Below are 24,202 nucleotides of genomic sequence, written 5' to 3' on the forward strand. Positions count from 1 at the left end.
CAAATATTTTCTGCTCAAACGTTTAAACCCGTCCGATGATTTCATCCGGGAGTTTGAGAAGTTTCAGTTAGCTGGATGCTAATTAGCTGGATGCTAATTAGCTGGATGCTAATCAGGCGCGATGACGTGGATTTCTGTTTTGGCTAAAAGTGTTAAATATGTCACAGAAACTTCATTAAGACTTAATGGAAACTCCTAGAAAACAATTAACAATAGAATCATATTTATTAGATCAAATTTGGAACAACCAGAGGTTTATATTCACTGCATGAAATGGATCATTTGTAGTAGTTAAATGTTAGGGAACCAGGGTCACTGTGACAGAAAAAAGAAAAAACATTTCTGCCAAAAACTCAGAAATTCATCTCTGAATATTTTCTAGAAAAAGTTTCGGAAATTTTTTGGAATTTCAAAAGTTCAAAAATGTTAAATTTTTCAAATTGAAGTTTCTCTGTTTTTTCTAGAAAATGAGTTTGAAAAGTCACAAATTTTCAACTTTCAGATTTTTATAGAGTTTCAAAAATCAAAAGATTTATCTAAAAAATTTGGGATTTTTTTTTAGCATATTTTTGATTTTTCAAACTCAGTGGCAAGTTTTTAAAAAATTTTTAAATCAGGTTTGAGATTAATGTCTTTGTTTTTTTGTAACATGTTTTCAACTTTTCAAACTGTTAAAAATTTCCACGTTTTTTATTTATTAATTAAAGAGTTGAAATGTTTTGTTGCTGAAATGTTCTATAGAAATGAATTTGACTTCAAAGTAAAAGATTTTTGCTCTCAAGTCAAAACTTCTGAAAACACAAATAAAACCTGAAATGTTTCTGTTTTTCCTTCACATATTTAGTGACAGTAAAGCTTCATCAACATGAGTCTGAAACATCTTCATCTTAACTTTCTTCATCCTTGTTGCTTATTTTGCATCAAAAGTCTGAAATGTTTGTGTGCAGCTGCAGCGTTTCCTAACCCTGACAAACAGGTTAACGTCCAACGCTGAATAAATAAAGACAATTTCAAAACCACTGAGACGTTTCAGCGAAAGCAAACATCTGCAGCTGAACGCATTAAAGGCTTTTTGTTTTCAAAAGGATTGAGACACAATTCTGAATATTTCTGAAGGATTTATTAAACTCAGACATTTGAAGAGTTTTTTTATTTTACTTTTTCTAAAGTTTATCTATTTATGATGATTTTCACTACAGTTGTAACCAATGAAGCTCATTTTGACTCTTCAGACTGAAGGAAAATACATAATTACAGAATAAAAGATTGTTTCAGGTGTAAAAATCACAAAATGTGCAGAAAATGAGATGAAATTACAAAAAACACTAAAAAAAAGAGTCAAAATGTGTTCGGATTAACTGATTTAATTTAATTTCACATTTACAGCTCAGAATAAAGTCAGAAAAAACAAATTATGACAGAATAACAAAGTTAGATTATTAAAGTCCTGAATCTTTCATCACAATTAAAGGCTCAGCTTAGAAATAAAAGATAAATATAAACATTTTCTCAATAATTACCTCAGAAAACTTTAAACATCAATTTAACTGGAAAATAGATGATTTTTAGGTTAAAAAACAAAGCAATTAGTTCAAAATCATGCAAAAATATTAATATAAATCTCTAAAATTGTTTACATTTACAGGTAAAATGAAGAGTTTTCTAAAAAATGGGAGGAAAACTAAATTATTTTAACTAATAATAAAACATAAACATGAAGGAAGCATTTTGTTTAAGATCTAGAAGCAACAAGTACAATTTATGGCTTGTAGCACATACTGTATATAATGTTGTTAAATGTATCAGAACATAAAATTAATCTCTTATTTACACAAAACAAAACATTTACTGTAGTGAGACAAAACACATAAATAACGACAGGAACCTTTAATTAATTAGTTTAAAGCTTCATTAATTTACTTTGGTAGTTTTTGCATAATGTTTCCTAAAACGCAGAACATTTCTGTCCCCGACGTCGAAACGTTTCGTGTTTCTGTGACGACTCGATGAATCCGACGTTTTTTAACTCAGACGGTTAAAACAAAATCACAGCAAAGTTTCTCCAAATGTTCAAGAGTCTGGAAGAGCAGAAAACCTGAGACTTAGTTTAACGTTTCCTACGAGGAGGAGTTTGGCTTTTAAAGCGGGGTTCTGCGGAGCCGATGTCAGCAGGCAGTAGCTTACCCACAGGAGATCGCTGCATGAGGAAGACGAGGCGAAGGAGCTTTCTGAATCTCATTTCTAAAATATTACTGCCGACGGTTTTCAAATCGTTTAATCTGAACGGATTTTATCGCATTTTATCCGACTTTTACGTCGCAGACGTGAAAAATGTCGCCATAATTCTGCAGCCAGACAGAATCTGGACGTAAACAATGGCTAAAAATTATAATTATGAAATTATGACATAAATTTGTGTCAGTGAAACAAACCATCTTACAAGTCGCTAGATGATGTCATCGCCTAATTTGCATATTTAGTCTTATGTAATTCAAGCTTTAGAACAAATTCAGATCAAAAGTGATTAAAAAACAAACTTTATGAAATAATTTCATAATGTAAATACTGAACCTACATTAAATAAATCAGTTTTATATGATATCAAAGTGAGAAGATGAATCCATGACTGGGAATCAAAGCCAGGAATTTATTTAGATGCAACATTTTCTGAGAAAAAACATTAAGATTCATATTTATGGGTTTGATATCAGACTGATTACATCCGCCACTTGTTGCTAGATGCAGTGATTGGTCATTTCACGTCTTGCTAAAGTCTCCAATAATATATAAAAAAAAAAGATGCTAAATTTGTCGCTAGTTGCATTTTTGGAAAAAAGTCACCAGAGGAAACTAAAAAAGTTAAATTTTGTGACAAAGTTTGCTGCTGTGGTTTGGAGTCTGATCTGGTTCATGAAAGTTATTTTAAAAATGTGAATTTTCCTCCTGAACGTCAAATCTGGTTTTACCTGCACCGTGACGTCGCCCTGCGTCTCGTTAAACCGAAGACAAAGAAAATGGCGGCGACCACGGGTGGACGAGGAGCGCAGGGCGGCGGCCATCTTGATACTACGGCCTTCGATGACGGATGGAAACGGGTCAGTTCTCAACAAAACACCAGAACCGAGCTTCTTCCAAAGTAAAGGCACTGTAGGATAGTGACGGCTCACAACCTCTCCACAGAACCCCGGTTAAAACAAGTTCAAAACGATTCGCTCTGTGAGGACGGAGCCGCTTCGCTCCGCAGACGCTCAGCTAACGGAAAGTTCCTGAAACTACGATGGATTGTTGCTGCAAACCAGATAAAATGAGTTTGATTATCAGAGCTGCAAAAAAGAGAAATTTAATTTATTATCTTTCAAAATCTTTTTTTAAATCTAGATTTTGTCCCAAATGATCGAATCTTTAACCTGAAATTGTTTGGTTTGTACTGGAAGATAATTCTGGTGCCAACATTCATTGTTTTTGTTTTCAGATAAATATTTCTACTGTTGCTCTAATTCAAACTCTGAAAACGACACAAACAAACGAAAGAAAGTAAAATAAAAACACCAACACACACGAACTGAACAACATTCCTGTTTCCACTTTATTGCACCAAATGATCACCAGAGTAAAAGGCCTTGATCTCAACAGGACAATAAAAACCAAAGATTATATTAAATAACATGCAACATCCTGAAATGGAGACCAGACACACACAGAGGCACCGACGATCATCACCTGGACAACACACCGAGAGACACTTACAGGAGTCAAAGGTCGTGGCAACGAAACGAGTCACTGCAAAAACATTTAAAGCTGCAGTACGTCATTTTTATTAAGATGATCTTTTTAATGTTTGTTATGAGAGAGATCATCTGTGAAAATGTTGATCTCCTCTGAGCAGCTGTCTGAAGAAATGCACCAAAAGTAGCCAATCAGAGCCAGGAGGCGGGGCTTAGCGCTGTCAATCATCCTCATGAACTCGCTGTTAAATGTGCTGATGGCAAAGAAACGGCTTAGTGTTACAGGAAAACTGTTTATCTGTTGTCATCGGTGGCTAGGCTAACTAGCATTGAGAGAGGCGGATGAGCAGCATCACACAGAGGATGATTAACAGCACTAAGACCCGCCTCCTAAGCCAGGGGAGATTAATTAATTTATTTTTAACCGATTATCTGTCACAACATGGAAACAGTTTCAACAAATATTTAAAAATATATCATTTTCTAACACACTGCAGCTTTAATTTCTCATTTTGAACAATTTTTACTTGATTGTTTTATTATTTAGGCTTCCTTTCACTTCCTGCCTGATCATTTAAAATAAATTTTGTCAAAACTTTGCTTTATCAGTCAAAATCTTAACTTCATAATTTTCTCCATAAGCCATAAATGATCCTCAACTCATCATTTAACCACAGAAATCCTGTTATTCAGTATTTTGTTACAAAACAAATTAATTTTTACACCATTTATTCTAAATCATAATAAATCAAGACAACCAGACAGTCAATGAAAAACTTCTATTTGTTAAAAAAATAAATAATATCCCATCAGTTTTATCACAACCAAATTAAAAACTCAAAATAAAAGAAGTGGAGTTTGCCCTTTGACCTCTCCTGTTTCCAGGAGCATTTCTCACTCAGACTCTGTTCGTTGCCACGAATCCTCCAGAATCACTACGAACAAAGTTTTCTGCTCTTGAAGCATCAAGTTGTTGAGACGACAGAAACATTCAGAGGCTCTGATGGTTAAATGGAAGCAGAAACGACTTCAAGCTCACAGAAAATAACAAAAAATACATTTTCATCATTTCTATTAATCCAAAACCTCTCAAACCTTTTCCTCCCTCAGAATCTCATTGAACTAAAATATAAAGAATTAGTATTTTTGATCCATGTTTTGGAGAAAATAGATTGTGCTTACATTTACAATACACTATAAAGTCGCTCTCCATATTCTTATAAATGTACTTTTGATCTAAATGTCTGTAGGATTTACAGCATATTTCAGGCTATAAAGCAACAAAACAGAAAACAAAAAGGCAATTTGTTCAAAACTTTACAAAAATAAAATAAAATTAAAGCTTCAATCCTTCGAAGGCTGAGCAGCCATGCGAGTGACGGTTATTATTTCTCAGAGACAGAGCTGCAAATAAATGAATAAAATAAAATAATCTCTCTGAAGTGATGAAGAATCCACATCCTGTTGCTTCATAATTTAAAATCAGGAGGTTTGTTCTAAAAATGTTTCCTAAAATGCCTCTGAGTTTTTTTTTCAGTGAAAATATAATGTTTTAATCTCGTTAGCAGTCAAACTTCCTATTATTATTAGTATTTTCAATGTGCTAATCAAAGAGTACATTGATTGTACCATGTAAAGCTGAACGACAGACGTTCTGGTACCGAGCCATTGTAACACTCAGATGCTTTTTATTTCTCATCTGTTATTAACCGTCATCGACTCTTCATGGCTCCTTCATTTCTTACTTAAAGCATTTAATAACAAGAGAAGTTGATTAGCTTGTCTGGGGAACTGTAATGTTCTGTAATTCATTTATAACAGAAGTGAAAATATTTATCCAACCTAAAAAAGTACATTTAAAACATAGCGTACCAAGTACACAACCTTGTGGAACTCCATGTTTAATCACAACATTAATGTAAATGCTGACGTGTTTTGCTGAACTAATGAAGACGATGATGTTGAGTTTCCTTCATCTTCAACAACAAAACATTGTGTTTTTGTTACAGTTTAATAATTTTAGACTATGAATAAAATTATTTTAAGTTGTTTGCCTGTTTTTGAAAGTCGTCTGCCGTTTCTGGAGAACAGCACCGTTTGGGTTTTCATTCATTTAAAGGAACCGATACTAGAAATGGTCCGAGTGCCGGACCCTGTGGGACGCCACAGGGTCGATATTTAAGGGAAAAAGTTGTTAAAATGTGGCAAAACTGGTAGCTAAATGCTAAGCTAACTAATGGTGCAGAAACCTCGACTGAATCAAAAGCTGCTCTGTGTTTGAGAAACTCAACAATAAGTTAAAACCTTCGGCTTCTCAGCATGAACCCAACAAAAACCTGACAAATCATCCAATAACAACAACAAAAAAATCCTCTATTGCTGCTAAAAATGTGCAATTTCCGCCGTTTGTGTGTGTAATCTCCTTCTGATGTGCAAAACAGCTTGTGTGTGTGTGAGCTTGGAATGAGTGAATTCAGCTGCTTTGTTTAGGCCACCGCTGGTGAAAAGGCTGTGACTGTGTAGCGCGACGCGTTTCTCCTCTTACACTGACTGCATACTTTAGGGTTTCACTATTTGTACTGTAATTTAGCAGTTTATCCTAAAAATACACATTTTATTATTATTTATTGTAGTGTAGGGTCATAATTTCTGTTTTAACATAATAATTTAAGTAAAATAAAGCCAAAGACAGGCAATTAAAATCCCATTTGTCATTTTTTTCCAGAAGTTTTGCTCTTTTTTGGAATAATAAGTTTGGTTTTTACTTTGTGCTTTTTGGTGATAAAGATGCAGCAGAACCGTTTGTGAACAAATCCAATCTGACTTCCTTAATGGATCATTAACTTCTGAATAAACGGACGATGGGAAAGCTCTGCCTGGAACCTGAAGCTGCAGCTCCGTCAGGTTTATGGAGCTGAAAGTGATCTGTGTTAGTGTGAATGCTGAAGCGTGAAGAGAACCGGAGGTTTTCCCGCTGAGGTCACGGCGTGCTGACAGGCGAGCCTTTCAGGCTGCTGAGCGCCGCGTGGATCCTGAAGTGAAGCCTGGACTCCATGGAGTAATCCTTGTAGTTCGTCCTGACGGAGAACAAACATCAGTCAGTGCAAATAAACCGATTCTGGAATCATAAATACACATTAAAAGCTGCTACTTCGCACAGTGACTCTTTCAGGTCAAAGTTCAGATGAAAAACTTTTATATCTGAGTTTTTGATGGTTACAGCAGTGAATCAGTTCTGCAAAGCAGTTTACTACAGGACACACCTGCAACAGGAAAAAGAGAAGCTGCAGAGGTGTGTGGTTTTACGTCAGAGCAAAGACGATCCAGGGCTGCGTTCACGAGTTCAGTCCGCTCTGATCAAACTCTTTCACGGTTTGATAAGTGAGGTGTGAACGCAGAATCAAACTCTGGTCCGCCTACAAACCCGGGTCTTGGTTTGGTTGAAGTGAATTCTGGTGCGGTTCAAATGCATGTGTGAACACCAAATAGACCAGAAGTGGACTACAGTGCATGGCATTCTGGGTAAATGCAACTGAAACAAACGTTAGTGAGTCTAGCGCCAGCGGGAGAAACGGCTCGTATTATTTAAAGATAAATCCTCCAACTGATCAAATCTGACACCGACACTGTTTAGATTTTGTGAAGAAGGAGGTTGCGGTCAGTGTCTTCTTCTAGGGTTTAGAGATGTTTCCTCCAGTAGTTCTTGGTGCAGCGCCCCCACAGGTGAGGAGGGGAACACGTTTTAGTTTTGATTGCTTGTCTCAGTGCAGTGAGAAAGAGAACCGGGGTTTGACTGGACCACCAGGTGTGAAAACATCCTAAGATTTTATCTTATGAAAAAAATTGACATTTCAAAAATAAATGTGCTTAATAGAAACACAGATTTCTAGAAGAAACTCTTGTTGCTAGAGAAACGAGACCGTTTTTATGGCCGTATCAAAATTGGTTTATTTCACAAAACTGTAATGGAAACATTATTTCACATCATGAGTCACATAATCAAGACCCGGATGTTGCCACTGGCGAAAACCACAAAGAAGATGACAGGAAGTAGTTCGGGGAAGATGGCAAGGTTTTAATGAATTATCATTAACTTATTCACATGTGATTTTTATTGAGTTTCTTATTTTTTAATGGAAATATCGCATTTGTGAAATTGTTTTTTTTATGACATTAGTGAAACACTGACAAAATTTTGTGCACATTTGTAATGGAAACGCAGCTCATGTTAGATTTCTTAGAGCAAAACTTGTGTTAATTTAAAACATGTTAACAGGTTTTAAACGTAATTAATGTCTCTTGAATTAAAGATGAACTTACTTGGCTTTTTCGATGTAAGTGGCAGCTTTAACGAAGTCGCCCTGTTGCTTGTACAGCAGACCCAACTCATAGAGGGAGAACGGGATCAGGTAGTGGTCGTACCTGATGCGACTCTCGCTGCAAACAGACACAGATCTGATCTTTACCAGCAGGAAGTAAACAGCAGCAGGAAGAGGCCAGGTGATCTGTGGAGTGTGTTACCTGGAGAGGACCTGCGTGAAGCAGAGCTCAGCCTGAAGCAACCTGCCCAGATGTTTCAGGCAGAGACCCTTCAACATCTGGACCAGGCCGCTGTCGTCTGGGTGGAACTCGGACGGATCTGAGAGACGGAAAACAAACTGTTAGCATGCTAGCATGTTAGCATGCTAGCATGTTAGCATGCTCAAAAAGACTCTGAAGTAAAGCTGGATGAAGCTCCATTTGAATTCAACTTCCTCAAGTCCTCAAAACAACTTTTGTGTGTTAACTCCTGTAAAGCTTTTCAAAAGTTGCTTTAATATAATAAAATAATAATAATAATAATAATAATTCACTTTTATCGCTTTTATTCAGTTGATTTCACTGTAAAAGTTAGTTGAGACCAAAACACCAGACTGGAAACGTCATCATCCAGTTTTTGGTAGAAAGAAAGAAAAGAGAAAAATAATAAACCATGCAAAAGGAAATTATTGAGTTCATTTTAATTTAATATGTGATCAATTGGTGTATTGTTCATTGCAACAGGCATAGCTGCAGCATTTTCAGCTGCAGCATTTTTAGCTGCAGCATTTTTCTGTTTTGTAGTTTATATCAGGTTTGCACCTGTTGGCCTCCATGTTTTTGTCTCTGTCACTTTCTACAGAGAACATGATGTATTTCCTGTTTCCATGTATAATCGTTTCATTACTAGATGTTTCTAACAGAAGTGAATTGTTGAGCTCACTTGTGTCGTTGCGAAGCTGCTGCTCAGCTTTCTCGATGGTGACCAGCAGAGACTCGGTGTAGTCGGCTCTCTTCCCTACGATGGTGAAGCCGTTCCAGACGTACATCATCTCCTACAAACAGAAACACAAATTCATCTTTTCTGACAGAGTTTTTCCATAATTTCCCAGTTAAAGTGGAGCTGATGTTTGACTGGCGTACCAGAGCAGGAACGACCAGCGGGACGGGCTGAGCAGCTTTGTAGCGCCTGGATTTCCTCACTGCAAACTTCTCCATGGGGATGGACTTCCCCGCCAGCCGCTGTTTCAGCGCCTCCACCTGCCTGCACACAGAAACGCCTTTACAGCCTGAGCCTGAAACCACCACTGAACGGTAAAACCTGCAGCAAAAATAAACTAAACTTTAACAGAAACACTTTTAGCTCCACTGCAGCCGGACATTTTTACTGAAAGTGAAGTTTTCTAAATGCTTTGACTCACGTTTTTAAGTTTATTTTCCATATTTCCATACATTGAAAGTTTTTACACCATAAAACAAATATTTATTTCTTTAGAAACAGTGATTTCATGGTGAAAAACCTTTTCAAGTTCGCTGCCAAACATGTTTGACCTTCGTTAACTGAGACAATTAAAACGTTGCAGCATGTTTGAGTTTTTTTGTTTGTTACGATGGACATGATGAAGGTTAATGGATGTGGAATAAAATCAACCTAAAGACTTCTACGATGTCTTCGCCAGTCTTCCTCACGTCGTCTTCCGTCATCATGCTGAGAATCGCTGCTTTCTGGTACATATAGATCGCCTGAAAACCACAAACACACACAGATGAACCGCTGTGGATTTTCGTTTGTTCGCGCTGTGAGAATCCGTAGCTGGGCTGACCTTTGACCAGCGGCTCTCTTTGCACAGCAGGTCAGCGTATCGGTACGCCTGCTGCCACTCCTGCTGGAAGGAGTGAGTCCACATCAGCTCCCAGTAACACAGGTGGTGGATCTGCTTCCACTCCTGCTGGCTGCTGATGCACTCCTCAAACCTGGACCGCGCCTTTAAAACGGAGCGGGGCTTTAAACAAAACGCCTCTGATTCAAACATTTTAAACAAATGACTTTAAAGTTTTAATGTCTGGTAAAAGTTACACAACAAGCAGAGAGAATCAGACACATGATCTGAAACGTTCTGCGGATATTTAGCTTGAAATCTTGAAAAAATGATGAGAGAATAAATAGATGTGCATCAATATTTCTTTAGAAACATGATTTTAAAATGAGAGAAACTTTTTTGCTATATTGGTAAATCAAGTAAATATTTTAACATTTGTAGAAATGTGTGTTTTTGGGAACTTAAGTAAATTTTACACATATATAGCTACAAATCTAAGCAGCTGTTTCTGTTTCAACGACGTAAAAGTCGGATGAAATGTGACTGAAGACATTTTGCAAACTATCAGATCCGTATCAAATTTAATTCCACATGTGGAAGAGAAGAAAAATCAGATTTTTCTTGGTGGAAAGATTCGGGCCGTTCAGGCGGCGCTGAAACGGTCGGATTTATAAATGTCATAATATTAAATCAGTGATGGGGAAAAATGTATCGTGATATGAATAAGTAATTTCCAGACATGAACAGATTATGTTAGACTGCAAACTAGCAGCTTTAAAAATATAATCTTTGCTATTGAGTCTTTTTTTCCTGTTTGTTTCATATAAATATCAATAAATGTTAAATTTAAATTTCAAATTGTGATGGATCCCAATTGGTCGACTTTTTAAAACTGGGTTGGGTTTGTGTTTTGGTTCTGATTGTGAGTAGTGACAGATTTATAGCCAAAACGATGCTATTATATTTTGAGTTTCAGTTTTTAAGATCACTTTGCCATAAATGGATCAAAATGCTGTAAAAACAAACGTTTCCATTGCACAGCTCTGTGAGAGTCTACATGAACAAACCTTCTCAAAGTTTCCTCGTAGGGTGGCGATGCGAGCAGAGTAGAAGAGGATTATGGACCCCTAAAAGAAACAATAACCGTAAATCCATCGATAAATCCCAATCGATCAATACGTAATCGAACAGAGTATTCGTCTTACTTTGGGGTATTTTTGTTGGTACGGCTCCAGCAGAGCTTCAGCCTCCATCAGGTTCCCCTCCCCCGTTCCTTACATCAAAAACAGAAACAAGCAACTATAAACCGATGAAGTGAAATATTCAGGTTACAACGTCAAACAAATAAAGATTTGTAGAAATTTCCTACCCAGGATCAGCGACACGTAAGTGTTATAGAAGAGCAGAGTCAGCACACAGATTATCGAACGCAAACTTTGGCTGGCTGCTCCCTCCCTCAGCTGAGACAAACCAAAACTCTGCAGGGGAAACGGGCAGTGAGACGGACACCTGTCTTCACAGCAGAGACATTCGTTTCCTGTCTTTAATAAAATATCTGAGGTTTAAAAGAGGAGGAAAACTCACCCTGTTTCCTGAGAAGCCAATAAACTCCAACAACCTTAAAATCTTCTGAGGAAGGAGAGACAGCATCTGGAACAAAGAATCAAATTCAAAGATTCATTAACAAAGCAGCTAAATATAATTTACTTTGTATAATTTGTATCTTTGTAAGAGTTTGGGAATGTTTGCCGATATGCTGATGATACAGCGCTAAACGCAGCAGAATCCAAAAAATGGGCAAATATTTAAAAGACTCCGTATAAGTGTTTGAGTTTAAAAACCCAATAAACTCCAACAACCTTAAAATCTACTGAGGAAGGAGAGAAAACAAACAATGAAATCAATCTGAAGGAATTCATTAAGAAAGTACAGCTAATCGTAATTTATTTTACATATTTTGTATTGTTTTTACTGTAAGACTTTAGGATTGTTTGCCGATATGCTGATGATACAGCGCTAAACGCAGCAGAATCCAAAATATGAGCTTTTCTGTGTTTAAAAACAGAAATGCTTCAGAAAACCTTCACATCAGTTTAAATGAATTTTCCTCACCCACCAGGTTAAAAGAGCCGATGCCCAGCTTGACTCCGCCCTCAAACTGTTTGAAGGAGTTAAACTGCTCCGCCTTGTCCTGGCTGATGTTCAGCACGTTCTGACAGTCCCTAACGAGAAACACAAGGCCTGATATTATAATCAATTATTATTTAAATTATGTCTCAGATGGAGGCGCCTTTAGCTGTTCGTTAATCACTCACTTGTAGATTTGGTAGCTTGTTCGAATCTTGATTCCTCCTTTTATGAAACTGATCATGTTCTCATCCTGGAAAATAAGGACAGAAAAAATGAGTTTATTTACAGTAAAATTACATAAACAGCCATTAAATTTTAGGTTTTCCTGTCAGATTTAAATGTAGGCAGAACCTTCACACCTGGTGGATGAATAACAGTAATTTCCGTTTCTTCCCCAACATTCACTGGAGCAAATTTAGAAATACACCAAAACAGAAAGATATAAACCTGATTTCATTCTGAGGGTGTTGAGATAAAAATTTACCACAATAGAAAACAAACTTTGAGAAACATCGTGACTTTAAGAGACGCTACACAGAACAAGTGATGAAGCAAAGTAGACAAAGAAACAACTTCCACAAAAACAATTTCAAAAAAGCCACTTAATTTACAAAATTTCATCCTACATGAAGGAGAGTTTATTTCTGGGTAACATGTTGTCATTTAGAACCTTTTCTTATTTCTATTATCTAATATTTACAGGCCAGTTACAGAAAACAAGCCTATTTTAGTTAAAAATACAATTATTTTATTGAGGGATGAACATAATTCAAATATATTTAGCTGATTTAATAACAGAGACTCTGACCTGGATGAAAGTCAGCGTTGCTTTCTGCAGAAGGCACTCGGCGTAGCAGAGCTCTGCATGCATTTCCTCTGCAAACACAAAGACAGGCCACGGTTTTCTACAGCTTTCTGGTTCTACTGCCCAGTTAAAGTCAGTGGTTTCCCAGTTAAACTCAGTGATTTCCCAGTTAAAGCAGTGATGAGGTTGGTACCTTCCTGTAAGTTGGACTGCTTGCTGATCAGGCTGGACAGAGAACCGACCACCGAGTTTCTCTTTCTGAACCTGGAAAACATTTCAGAGTCTTTGGTTTGGTGACCTCACAGTTCCTACTGCAATGAAGAAGGTTTTCTGATCATATGAGACCAAAATGTAACATTTTTATCTCCATACAAACTCAGCGGTACGGTGGAGTCGACCCAGTGTCCCCTGAACGCACCGTCCAGAGGCTGAAACATGGTGGTGGCAGCATCATGCTGGAGAAAACCTGCTGAGTATCGACAGCATGAAGTCTAGACTTCCAGCACTGGGGGAGATTATTATTGGATGGTTTAAATCAGAGCATCTTCATGCATGAGAATGGCCTAGTTAAAGTCCAAGTCTAAATGTAAGTGGGAACCTGTGAGAAGACTTGAAAACTGACATTCACAGATTTCGTCCAACCAGTCGGACTGAGGTAGGGTGAAAATGGCGCCACCTAGCTTCATAAATATGTACAACTGGTTGGTTGGTTCCATCAAATGAAATGCAGTGAAGTTTGTTTTTGTAACCAAAGATGTGAAAAAGTTTGAGACATAAAACGTGTGAAACATAAAAAGTTTGAGACATAAACGCCGTTGGGGTCAGAGGAACTGGATGTAGTTCATGATAAACTGGGTGGACTCCACCGAACCATCAAACCCATCAGCTGGAAACCAGTTCAGGACTTTAGAACAGAGTTCAGCTAAAACTGACAAACATTTCTGGTGTTTTTGATGTGAAATGTAACGTTTGTTCCTGGAGGCAGCCGGGTTCAAGGCGGCCATCTTACCGGTGGCAGGTCTGCAGCGCCTGCTTGATGGTCTCCATGGCCGTCTGGATGTCCTTCTGGTCAAAGGTCATGGTGGCCTGCATGACCAGGATGCTGCTGTAGCCCAGAGCGTGGTACATGCTGTGCTTCCACCTGAACACACAACGGGTCGGTTAGGACCGCAGAACCAGCACACAGCGACCCAAATGGGACCGGAGCCGGTTCTGGGACAGAACCAGTTCTGATGGAGGGGAGGAACCAGTAAGGAACTGGTTTGATTCCAACCAGGAGAGGAAAGAAAGGAGATGACAGGACAGAAGTAGGGATGGGAGAAAGGAAGGAAGGAAGGAAGGAATGGAGGAAAGGAGGAATGTGCAAGGAAGCAAAGAAGAAAAAAAATCAAAGATAGACAGCAAACAACAGAAGGAAGGAAAATACAATTTAGGAAGGACACAAGGAAAGGAAATAAGGATAAATAAGAGATTTAGGAATAAAACAAGTAAAAACTAAATGACTTAATGAAGTCAACAGGACGTTGAATAGTTTAATTATCTAATTATGGAAGGTGAGTGTCTAGTTAAATCCTGAAAACAAATGAAAACAATTGAGCAAAGAAGAAGAAAAATGTGTTTAAATTCCTTCACAATAAAAGACTCATTGTTGGTCATCAGCTGGAAACCAGTAATTAGATTTAGAGGAAATTTATTTTCACACAGGAATCCCACCTAGAAAAACATTTAGTAGATGTTTTAGTATTTAGTTTTTACTCAGGTTGTTTTTCTGACATCAACATGAGTTTGATGATCTGAAACATCTGAGCTGGAAAAGAGCCTCACCACGGCTGGAGCAGGTCCAGAGCCTGAGAGAACCTGTTGTTGAGGACGAGGTTGAGAGCGCACTGAGTCTCCTGGATGGCAGTGTGCAGGTCCATCTGACAAGCCCTGCACACACACAGCGTACACACACACACACACACACACACACACACACACACACACACGCACACACACACGCACACACCCATACACACACAGAGATAAATGAAACCAACAGCACAAGTTGAGTGTTAGATTTTATGACCCTTGTTTTCTAACAGTAGTTGGGGGGAAGGATCTGTGATCTTGGCATCTTTGTGCACCCAGTACATGCAGTACCTGGAGGACCACTAGGGGGCACAACTCAGTCAACACTACTGAGACACACCGCTTTTATAAATGTGTGAAAGGCAAAAGATGTGTACTGCACATAACTATTTGTACTAACAGTATGAGTAAACCTACATTTAATTCAAAACTTTACAGTGAAATAATAAAATTACAAGAGTTTTATTAAAGTGGCCCAGTTCATCAGTCAAGTTCTGGTCCTCACATGATATGATAAGAGCAAATGCACATCGACCAATAAACACTGAAAGTGACAAAACGAGGGACAGAAGGAGAAACTGGAGCCTGACAGGAAGTGAAAATAACGACACAGAGACACATTTTCAGCTCTAATATCACCGGGTGTTAGCATGAGCGTACTTACGAAGGTATCCGATCGAAGGCATCCTCAAAGCAGTCCTGAAACAGAAACACAGAGGTGAGCTACCTGCTCTGCTTCGTTATAAATCCGGATCAAACACTTTAGACTCAGGATCATCACAGGTCAGCCCAAACCCTCTGCTACAACATATTTTGGTGAAATGTTGAAACACGTTACATTTTGATAACTTTTCATTGTTCCTGGTGTGTAAATGTCGAAAATGACCAAAAATAATGATTTGATCCAAAATGGCCGCCTCCCTGTACATTTTAGGTCTCAACTTCAAGAGACTTTTTTTCTTGATTAGCAGAGATTTCAGATCCCTACGATGTGCAGTTTGGCCTGTCTCACTGTAGGGGGCGCTGGAGATTCCACTGAATCCGGAGCCGCAGGTTGAAGACCTCTGGGTTTCACAATGGATGGATGGCATTTACCAGCATTAGAGTAGTCCGTCTGATAGCTTTATAAACTGAATTTCTCCATGTTGAGTCATCAGTTCAAGGCTCGTCATTGTGAGGCTGCAGTAAAACTTTTGCTTTGCAGCATTTTGTAACAGTTTGGGTGTGACGGGTATGCAGGCAGGAGACGTGGCCTTGTCCAGAAAACAAACCGCTGAAGGATCTGCTGAAATGCTAATTTAGAAAAGCTCGTACACAAAGTCCTCAGAAAACCAGAGTCTCACATTTCAAATCTCAGTTTTCACTTTCAGTGAGGAAGCCGTTTCACAAAAAAATTCCCTTTTGCTCAAAACTAATCTGCATTTCATTGTCAAATACAAAACCATCCTGCCCACCTCCACCTGTCTGTATTTTCCCAAAGCATATTTGTGCGGCTTCAACAGTAAACCTCACAGTGTTTCTTTAGAGCCTCAGTAACAGGCTAATAATAGCTGTCCAGCAGCTCCTTACATAACCGCATCCAGCTGCAGCCTCATAAAGAGGAACTCTGCCTGCAGGCTGCAGCCATCCAGCCTCCAACGTCCAACCAGCCGCGCTGCACAGCCAGACTCAGCCAGACTCAGCCAGACAGCCTGAGGCGCATGGAGGAAAATACTCAATATGAATCTGTTCACTGTGGATAAACAGCTCAAACTGCAGGGAGCTGCAGAAACAATGTGAGCAACTACAGACATTTCTAAACCTCAGTCAAAGTTAAACACATAGTTCTGAAAAACAACAAGGAAACAGAAAACATTTAACAAAGAATGACGTCTTTTAAAAAGGTGCAAAAATGGAAATAAACATAAAACTTACTAAAGCCAAAGAAAAAAAACTGTCTAAAGACAACCTGGAAATCAATCTGTTAAAGATCTATAGATTAAAAAATAAAAAAATCTCTACAAACGTATTTAAAAAATCAAAAACACATAAAAAGAAATATATTTGGTAATTGACCCAGTGAACCGACTGAAGGAGGAGACAGTGAATGTACATGTAAACGTAGCATTCAAGCTAACTGTAGCTTTCCATGCTAGCTGGAGTAAGTCAGAGTTAGCCAACATGCTAGAGACACAAAACAGCTTTAGAACCAGAAAACAAAGTAAAGCAACAGCAACCAGCAACAGCAACCAGCAACAGCAACCAGCAACAGCAACCTAAAACCTGCCCTGAGAAATGTTTCTAAATAACAGAAACATTTAAATAATGTTGTTAAATAATGAAATAAAAGCAGAAATGATCTTTTCTGTCTCATCCTGGTCAATGGTTGGCAGACAAAATATGTTGGCTTTACAGAGCAAATTAAAACAGATGAGAAATAAATAAAATATGTTTTATATGCTCAGTTACATTTTAAATGTGCTTTTGCATTTTACAATTAGCTTTATTTTGTTGAACTGACGGTTAAAAACAAGTACAACACACACACACACACACACACACACACACACACACACACACACTCCTCAGAATACTTTTAGGAAACATTAATAATAATTCATTGTGAATCCAAACAGTCGCTTCCACACCTGGTTTCAGAGACGCATCACTTCCTGTCTGTGACATCAGACTCTGTTTCCAGTATTCCTCATAGCAGCACCAGCAGCTCCTGCTGTGAGCGTCTGAAAACAGGCAACTGTTGTTGAATCAGCCAGCATGTTACAACTCAGCACAAGTCTCTGCAAACCGAAGGCTGATGACCTGAAGGAGATGGCTGAGGCTCTGACTTAGGTGTTGGTACAGCTAGAATAGCAAGTAGAGCTAGTTAACTAGATATCCCAGTAGGATAAGCAGGTAGGAAGCCAGATAGCCAGTCAATGGATAAGTAGGCAGCTACTGAGCGAGGTGGCCGAGTCCAGAGCTGACAGTCAGGTCAGGAACCAGGCAGCTGGGCCAGGAACCAGCTGGCCAGGTGACAAGCTAGGTAGCTAGCTTCCTTTCAATGGGAAAGCAACAAGATCAGGAGGTAAGTAGCCAGGTCAACGGGTTGGTTGTCATGTTAACGGGTTGGTTGCCATGTCAACAGGTTGGTTGCCAGGTTGGAGTAGGTAGGTCTAGTTCTTTAGGTCAGGGGGTCAATAGCGAGGTGGGGAGGTACGGAACTGGATAGGCTGGTAATGAGGTAGTTTGGCAGGTAAGAAAGTAGGTTATGAATTCATTAATTCATGCATTCATTCATTCACAGAAAGTGAGGCTGCCATGCATCAGCACCATCAGTTCCTCTGACCACGAATGTCATGCAAGGTGGGTGAAGCTGCATGACGGTGCACTGAGTCAACGACTGACTGGGACAAACAGGTTTCAACACATTTCTAATTACAATAATAATTTAGTACTTTAACTATACAGAAGTAAAGAAACGGTAAATTCACACATTCTTTCATCTTTACATGAAATGGCTTCTTCCCTCTTAAAGTGTCTAAACATCAACTGGATTATTAACTATTAAATATTAACCAAGTAAGCAAGATGGTAAATATTAGTTCATTTCTAAGACCAGAGAAGAAAACCAGGCACTGCACCTTTAGAGACACGGAGAGTTCAGAGACAGAAAGGTTCTCCAGTAACGGCTGCACCTTTCATTAATTAGTCAGGACCTTCATGCTGTGTCCGATTACCGGCCACATGCATATAAACCAGCCAGGAACCACCAGGAAGGACCAGAAACAAAGACTTCAAAAGCCCAGAGGAAACCCAACAAAGTTTTTCATTCTTGCCAAAAGACCAATAAACTTTTTTGCACATCCAGAGAAAACTTTGCCTCGTGTGGTGGGACTTTACTGACCCACTAAACACTTTGTCTTAAAAATCATCTAATACTGCAGCAGACATATTTAGTCTTTTCTTCACGGACAGAAAACCAACTAAAACTCCAACAAAACAATTCAAGATACAGAATCGAACATCTCAGAGGAAATTAAAAAACCAAATTCTGCCACCGTTCATCACGTAAAGCTCTCTGTCTGCTGAAAATAAAGTTTTCTCTTAGTTGTCAATAAGAGGTAAAAATAACTCAGACAGAAATAAAACGTCCGATGTTGTTTCGTGTCTCTGGTAAGGCAAAGAGCCATCAGTGACCGGAGCGTTCGCCATGTCAGAACTTGTTCAGAAAACGTGTTTCCATTTTCTCTTTATTGTATCGACTCTTTTTCTGAAAAGTCAAGAAAAACAAAACAAACAAAAAACAAATAAACTTCTCAAGCGACAGTAAAAACCTTCTTGTAAAACTGAGGAAGATAATTTTGAATTTTGTAATTTCCATCAACCTTTTCTACTGCGATACGTCAAACTGTGAATAAAACGTCGATAGAAACACGTCACATCGCTTTTCTATTCCAGAGAACCTGAAAGTTCAAAAAGCAAATTAAAGTTAGTTCAGAATTTAATAATTCTGCTTCATAAAACTAAAGTTTTTCTACCAACAAGTTTACTCAGAAAATCTCTACAAACTCAAAATGTGTCATTTTTAGAAATCTTTTAACTATTGGATCCACATAAAAACACGGCTGAGCTTCACTGAATGCCAACATTTTTAAACATTTTTGTAAAATAACAACATATGCATTCATAAAATATTGTTTTCAATAAATTTGAACCAAAGTTTTTCTGCTATTTTTATGAGCAGTCATGTTTTCCACACAGATTATTATTCATCCTCGTTATATTTCTGTCATTTATTTAGATTTATAAGTCAGTTGTGTAGTTACAGTTACATCCAGCCTGGGTTGCAGAGGGTCAAAGGTCACGGCCCTGCACACTTGAACAACATATCAACAGCGTTTTGTGCACATGGTTAATTGGTCTCTTTGTGTTTTTATGGTGTTTCTGCGCAGCGTCAGCAGCGAGAACCTTTATCCCACTTCCTCTAAACTCAGTTAGTCTCACATTCCTCAGCTCAACCAGAATCAGCTGAGTTCCTCTAAACCCGACGAGCAGGAATGAAGCTTCAGAGATCCGATTAGAGCTGGAGAAAAAATATCCTTCTGTTTCTGAGAGGCTTTTTACTCTCATTACATTTCACAGGCAAATAAAATGAACTTCATACCAATATACAGAATCTGAACCTGAAGAAAGATCACCAGATAATCCAAGACTAACAAAACCATAAAACCTGCAGCAATAAGAGACTTTCTGCAGTTAAAGCCGCAAAACGTATCAAAATATTTCCAGTCTGTCAAAAATAGTTTCCAAATGGAACAAAATACTAAAACTGTTCATATGCAGGAATCTACCTTCATAGCCTTATTTGATGCTTTCAGTTTGTTTTGGTTATATTTAAAACTAGATTTTCTATTTTCAGCCTAAAAGTATAAGTTGAATTCAAATTCTGCCTCATTACTTGATATTTATTCTGATTTTAACATTAATACTGACAAAAAAAATATTGCTGGTACAGATTTAATAAAAACAAATATTAAAAATCTCCCAATTTTAAATATCTGCCTATTTTTTCAAGCAACAGGAAACATTTAATCTCAAACTACCAGTGTTTTGTCTCCTATCCTTTAATTCAGACATATATGGGAAGTCAAAGTAAACACTCCCTCTAGTTAATAATTAATGTACAAAGACCAGATTTAAACTGGCACACCCCCAGTTTAACCAGACAGTTTGATAAAACCAGTTAAACTTTAATCCTTCAGTTGGTTTGAGACGTTTCTCTGACAGAACGAACAGAAAAACAGCATGAAGGAGGAGTTCTCATGTTGTTCTGATGCAAACAGCTGGTGGCTGGATCAGGTCCGGTATTTACATACCCACACCCACACCCACACACACACACACACACACACACACACACACACACACACACACACCGGACCTGTCACTATCACTGAAAGCTGATTACACGCTGCTGATGGATCAGTTTAATAACCGGCTGGCTGTGAACGGCTCACCTGAGCTGATTAATTTCAGCAGCTCTCAGTGGAAACAGGAATAAATGAGCAACAGAAGAAGAAATTCAGCACAGGAAACTGTCCTGACGCAGCCGAGGGAGCTGAGCTGCTCCGCCTCATATAAGCTGTAATAAAACCTAAAGTGGTCTGAAGATGGGAGGCCGGATGCGCCGAACGCTGCATGGACCGTCACAGAGCCGCCGCCGACGACTTCCTGTCAGTCTGCAGCGTTTATGAGGAACGATGCTCAAATATGAAAACCACAAAAACAAACAAATCTGTGTCCACATTCTGCTGATGATCCTGATGTTTCCATTAAGTAAGAAATTAAATGAATAAATTTCTTCAAAAACGTCACAAAAGCAAACAGTTTCATAGAGGTGGGCAGATGAAACACTCTGGTAAGAGCAGAGAAACGTCTACATGTTTTACTCAGTAAAAGTAATTATCCAAAAGATTACTAAAACAGTATTTGGTAGAAAGTCAACTACTGCTGCTGCCATTAAATATTTAAATTACATCATCAGACAGACTAAATTATAAAGTTAAGTGGAAATTTTTGTATTTTAAGAGTGAAAATGACAATAATTCATATTAGTAACAAAAAAATGGCAAATGAGGCAAAATAAACTTTTCCAAATCAGTTTTTTCTTTCAATAAAAAACAGATGAAAGTTTAACAGAAACTGTGTGACTGAGTCTGGTGGCTTTTTGGTTCAAACATTTTCTTTCAGAAAATCCAGAAATTTCACTCGAGCAGGAGATGAAATATTCAGAATAACATTAATCAAGTAAAAGTAAAACGTGCAGCGTTTTGTCAGAACAAAACATTTTCCATGTTATCAGTGAAATAATCTGTCAGTGGAAGCAGAACTGTTTTAAAAATCAATATTAAGGAGTTATTGACTTACAGCAACATCTTACATCTTGATGAGACGTTAATTATAAGTCAGTTTTGTCGTATTTGAACTGTGATATTTGCACCATAAACGATAAGATTTGGTGTTTTTGCAGTGAATTCATGTGATTTTTCATCTGGCACAGATTTTCTGAAGAAATTTTTATTGATTCTTCAATCTTGTTGTTTTTGTTTTCATTTCTTTTATGGTTATTTGGAGTTGAAGTTTTATGAACAGTATTTTTGTGACATATTTTAGTTTTTATGAATTAAACTGACTGCATGTGTATTGTGTGGTCAGTGACTCTGCTCTTGTCTGAACTGGGTTCATTGGGAAAAGAAAAACCTCCTGGGTCGTTTTTCCTGGTTTTCCCATTTTAGACCCGCGGCTCCGACTGGAGCACAACTACACATTAAAACATGGAGACGCAGAAACAGAGATCTGCTCCGACTCCCGTTTATAACGTACAGCAACACAGGAAACATTTCAGCCTTTCTGTTACATATAACCACCAAGAGCTGAGCAGTTGTTTGTGGTTGGCAATGAAATAGTAAGTAGGTCAAGAGGAAGTGGCGAAACTTGACTCTGACGAAGGAGAAGAAAGTGAATCAGATCAGTTAATTTATCAAATTGAATAGAAAAATGTCAGGATGTGGATTTACAGAAGAACTCTGGATTATTTTGACTTTATCGTGTTTCTTCTAAATGGATGCGTTGTTAGCATCCATGCAGCCATTTTGTAAGAGGTTAATGACAAGGATTTCTTCAAACCTTCAGGATAAAACATTAAAATAACAGCAGAAACAACCGAAACGAGACTCAGCAGCAACATTTACAATCAATTATTATCCAATAAAACTTTTGTACTATTCAGTGAGTGAAACACTGATAAGTGGAGGGAATTGAACCAGGAGTAATGTGTCATCTTTAACACCAAAGGGCACCTTTAATCCAAACTTCATTTAAATCGAGTGAAATTTGATAAAATTTCAAGTGAGAATCTGTCATTATTTCAGTGTTTTTACAGTGTGTGAAACTATTTCAGTGTTTTACAGTGTAGAAGGATTTCTGTGTGTTTTTCTATGTGCAGAAGAATAAAAGGTGTTTAGAACCAACCTGGCCAGGTTTACGTAACTGATGTGAAGGAGGAGCGTTTTCTTAATCATCCTGGTTTATTACATCATTATTTAAACTTGAACGATCATATTTGATAGAAAATGTGCAGCAGCAGCTGAAGACGATGAGTGAAGGTTATGTCAGGAACAGGATGTGACATCCCGGTCCGGACGGGTTTTGGGAGAATTTAACGGGCAGAGGAAGAAACCAGCCCGGATGTAACCGGAGCCTCCGGAGGGAAGGGACCGGCTGAAACGTGAGAGCGGCGGGATCTCACCTCCTCCTCGGCGGCCGCGCCGTTGCCGACGTGGGCCATGTCTCCCGTGTTTCTCCCCCCGGAGCTGCGCTGCTGTCTGCGCGGCTTCAGGCGCGTCTGGCTGGCATGTCGCTGCGCCGCCCGGGCAGAACCCGTCCTCTGGCCGCGGTGGGTCCGTCAGGGTCCGGAGGCAGGGGATCCCGGTTCGTCCTTGCGCCTGTCGGACGCGGAGGTTCGGACTCTGAGGCTCTTCCGTGAAGTGCAAGACGGACACGCCTCCCACATTTCACTTCTCCGCCCAGAGAAAGAGAGAGAGAGAGAAAAGAGAGGGAGAGATAAAGAGAGAGAGGGAGAAAAGAGAGAGAGAGGGAGAGAGGGAGAGAGAGAGAGGGAGGGAGGGAGGGAGGATGAATCTGCATCATTTTTGCATAAAACTCTGAATCTCAGTCTGCTGCAAATCCAAACTTCTATTTGCAGGAATAATAATAATAATAATAATAATAATAATAATAATAATAATAATAATAATAATAATAATAATAATAATAATAATAATAATAATAACAATAATAATAATAATAATAATAATAATAATAAAGCTAAATGTTTTTCCATGATTTAGGGGAACAACTATGGAGAACCAAAACTGACATAATTAAGAATAAAAGCAGAAATTAAAACATTTTATTTTCACATTTTCTTTAGCATTTTCCTCATACAGGCAATTTTGAGAAGAAATGTATAAATATTTTGTTTTTTCTGTTCTTATGCATTTTCATAATGAATGAATGAATGAGAGGCTCCAGGCTCCAGGTTCTGCTGGTTGGCCGGTTTGGATCTCTGCTCAGCTTCAGGCCAGCAGTTCATCAGGGAGCAGAACTTTAATAACTCGTTTTATTATTTTTCATGTGGACGCTCAGGCAGAACGTGTTTCCTTAGCGGTTCTCCGTTTGGTTCTTCATAGTTTGGACCAGCGGCTGCCTGGCCTGGAGTCCAGAACCAGCTGGTTCTGAAGGTCCAGAACCTGCTGGATACATGGACCATCTTGAACACCTTCATCTCATCCTGATTCCTGCTGGATCATTTTATTCTCTCTTCCTCCAAACGTTTCATGGTTCTGGTCCTGAAATGTGGGCCTGCATCCCGTCCTCTCCTCAGAACCTCCTCCGCTCCAGGAATTATCCGGTCCCACAGTCTCTCCTCTCAACATGATGATGACCTGCAGCTCCGGATCCTGATGTCTGGAGAGAAAGTTCAAGATTTGAATTTAAATTAAATAAAAAACAAACATTTCATTAAGACTTGT

General features: G+C 38.5%; 1 protein-coding gene across 1 annotated transcript; it reads right to left on the bottom strand.

The window, feature by feature from the left end:
- Positions 1 to 4,194: 4,194 nt before the first annotated feature.
- On the bottom strand, positions 4,195 to 23,207 carry ttc39b (tetratricopeptide repeat domain 39B). The gene is made up of 19 exons (XM_005812393.2): positions 22,918 to 23,207; positions 15,295 to 15,329; positions 14,604 to 14,708; positions 13,789 to 13,920; positions 12,973 to 13,043; positions 12,783 to 12,850; positions 12,160 to 12,224; positions 11,961 to 12,066; positions 11,429 to 11,494; positions 11,214 to 11,322; positions 11,050 to 11,117; positions 10,912 to 10,971; positions 9,848 to 10,009; positions 9,676 to 9,767; positions 9,168 to 9,288; positions 8,968 to 9,079; positions 8,247 to 8,364; positions 8,046 to 8,162; positions 4,195 to 6,802 (listed from the first exon to the last, which is right to left on the bottom strand). The coding sequence occupies exons 1-19, from the start codon at positions 22,954 to 22,956 to the stop codon at positions 6,706 to 6,708; spliced, it is 1,743 nt and encodes a 580-aa protein (XP_005812450.1). The 5' UTR covers positions 22,957 to 23,207; the 3' UTR covers positions 4,195 to 6,705.
- Positions 23,208 to 24,202: the final 995 nt, after the last annotated feature.

The sequence above is a fragment of the Xiphophorus maculatus genome, chromosome 14 (assembly GCF_002775205.1).
Source record: "Xiphophorus maculatus strain JP 163 A chromosome 14, X_maculatus-5.0-male, whole genome shotgun sequence".
NCBI lineage: Eukaryota > Metazoa > Chordata > Actinopteri > Cyprinodontiformes > Poeciliidae > Xiphophorus > Xiphophorus maculatus.

What these genes read in the sequence shown, in the direction of transcription:
- ttc39b (XM_005812393.2), bottom strand. Translation starts at nt 22,956, where the DNA reads ATGGCCCACGTCGGCAACGGCGCGGCCGCCGAGGAGGAG. An exon ending in GCAGTCCAACTTACAGGAAG is followed by an intron (nt 12,851 to 12,972) that starts GTACCAACCTCA and finishes TTGTGTTTGCAG; the next exon opens with AGGAAATGCATGCAGAGCTC. An exon ending in TTACGTGTCGCTGATCCTGG is followed by an intron (nt 11,118 to 11,213) that starts GTAGGAAATTTC and finishes TTTTGATGTAAG; the next exon opens with GAACGGGGGAGGGGAACCTG.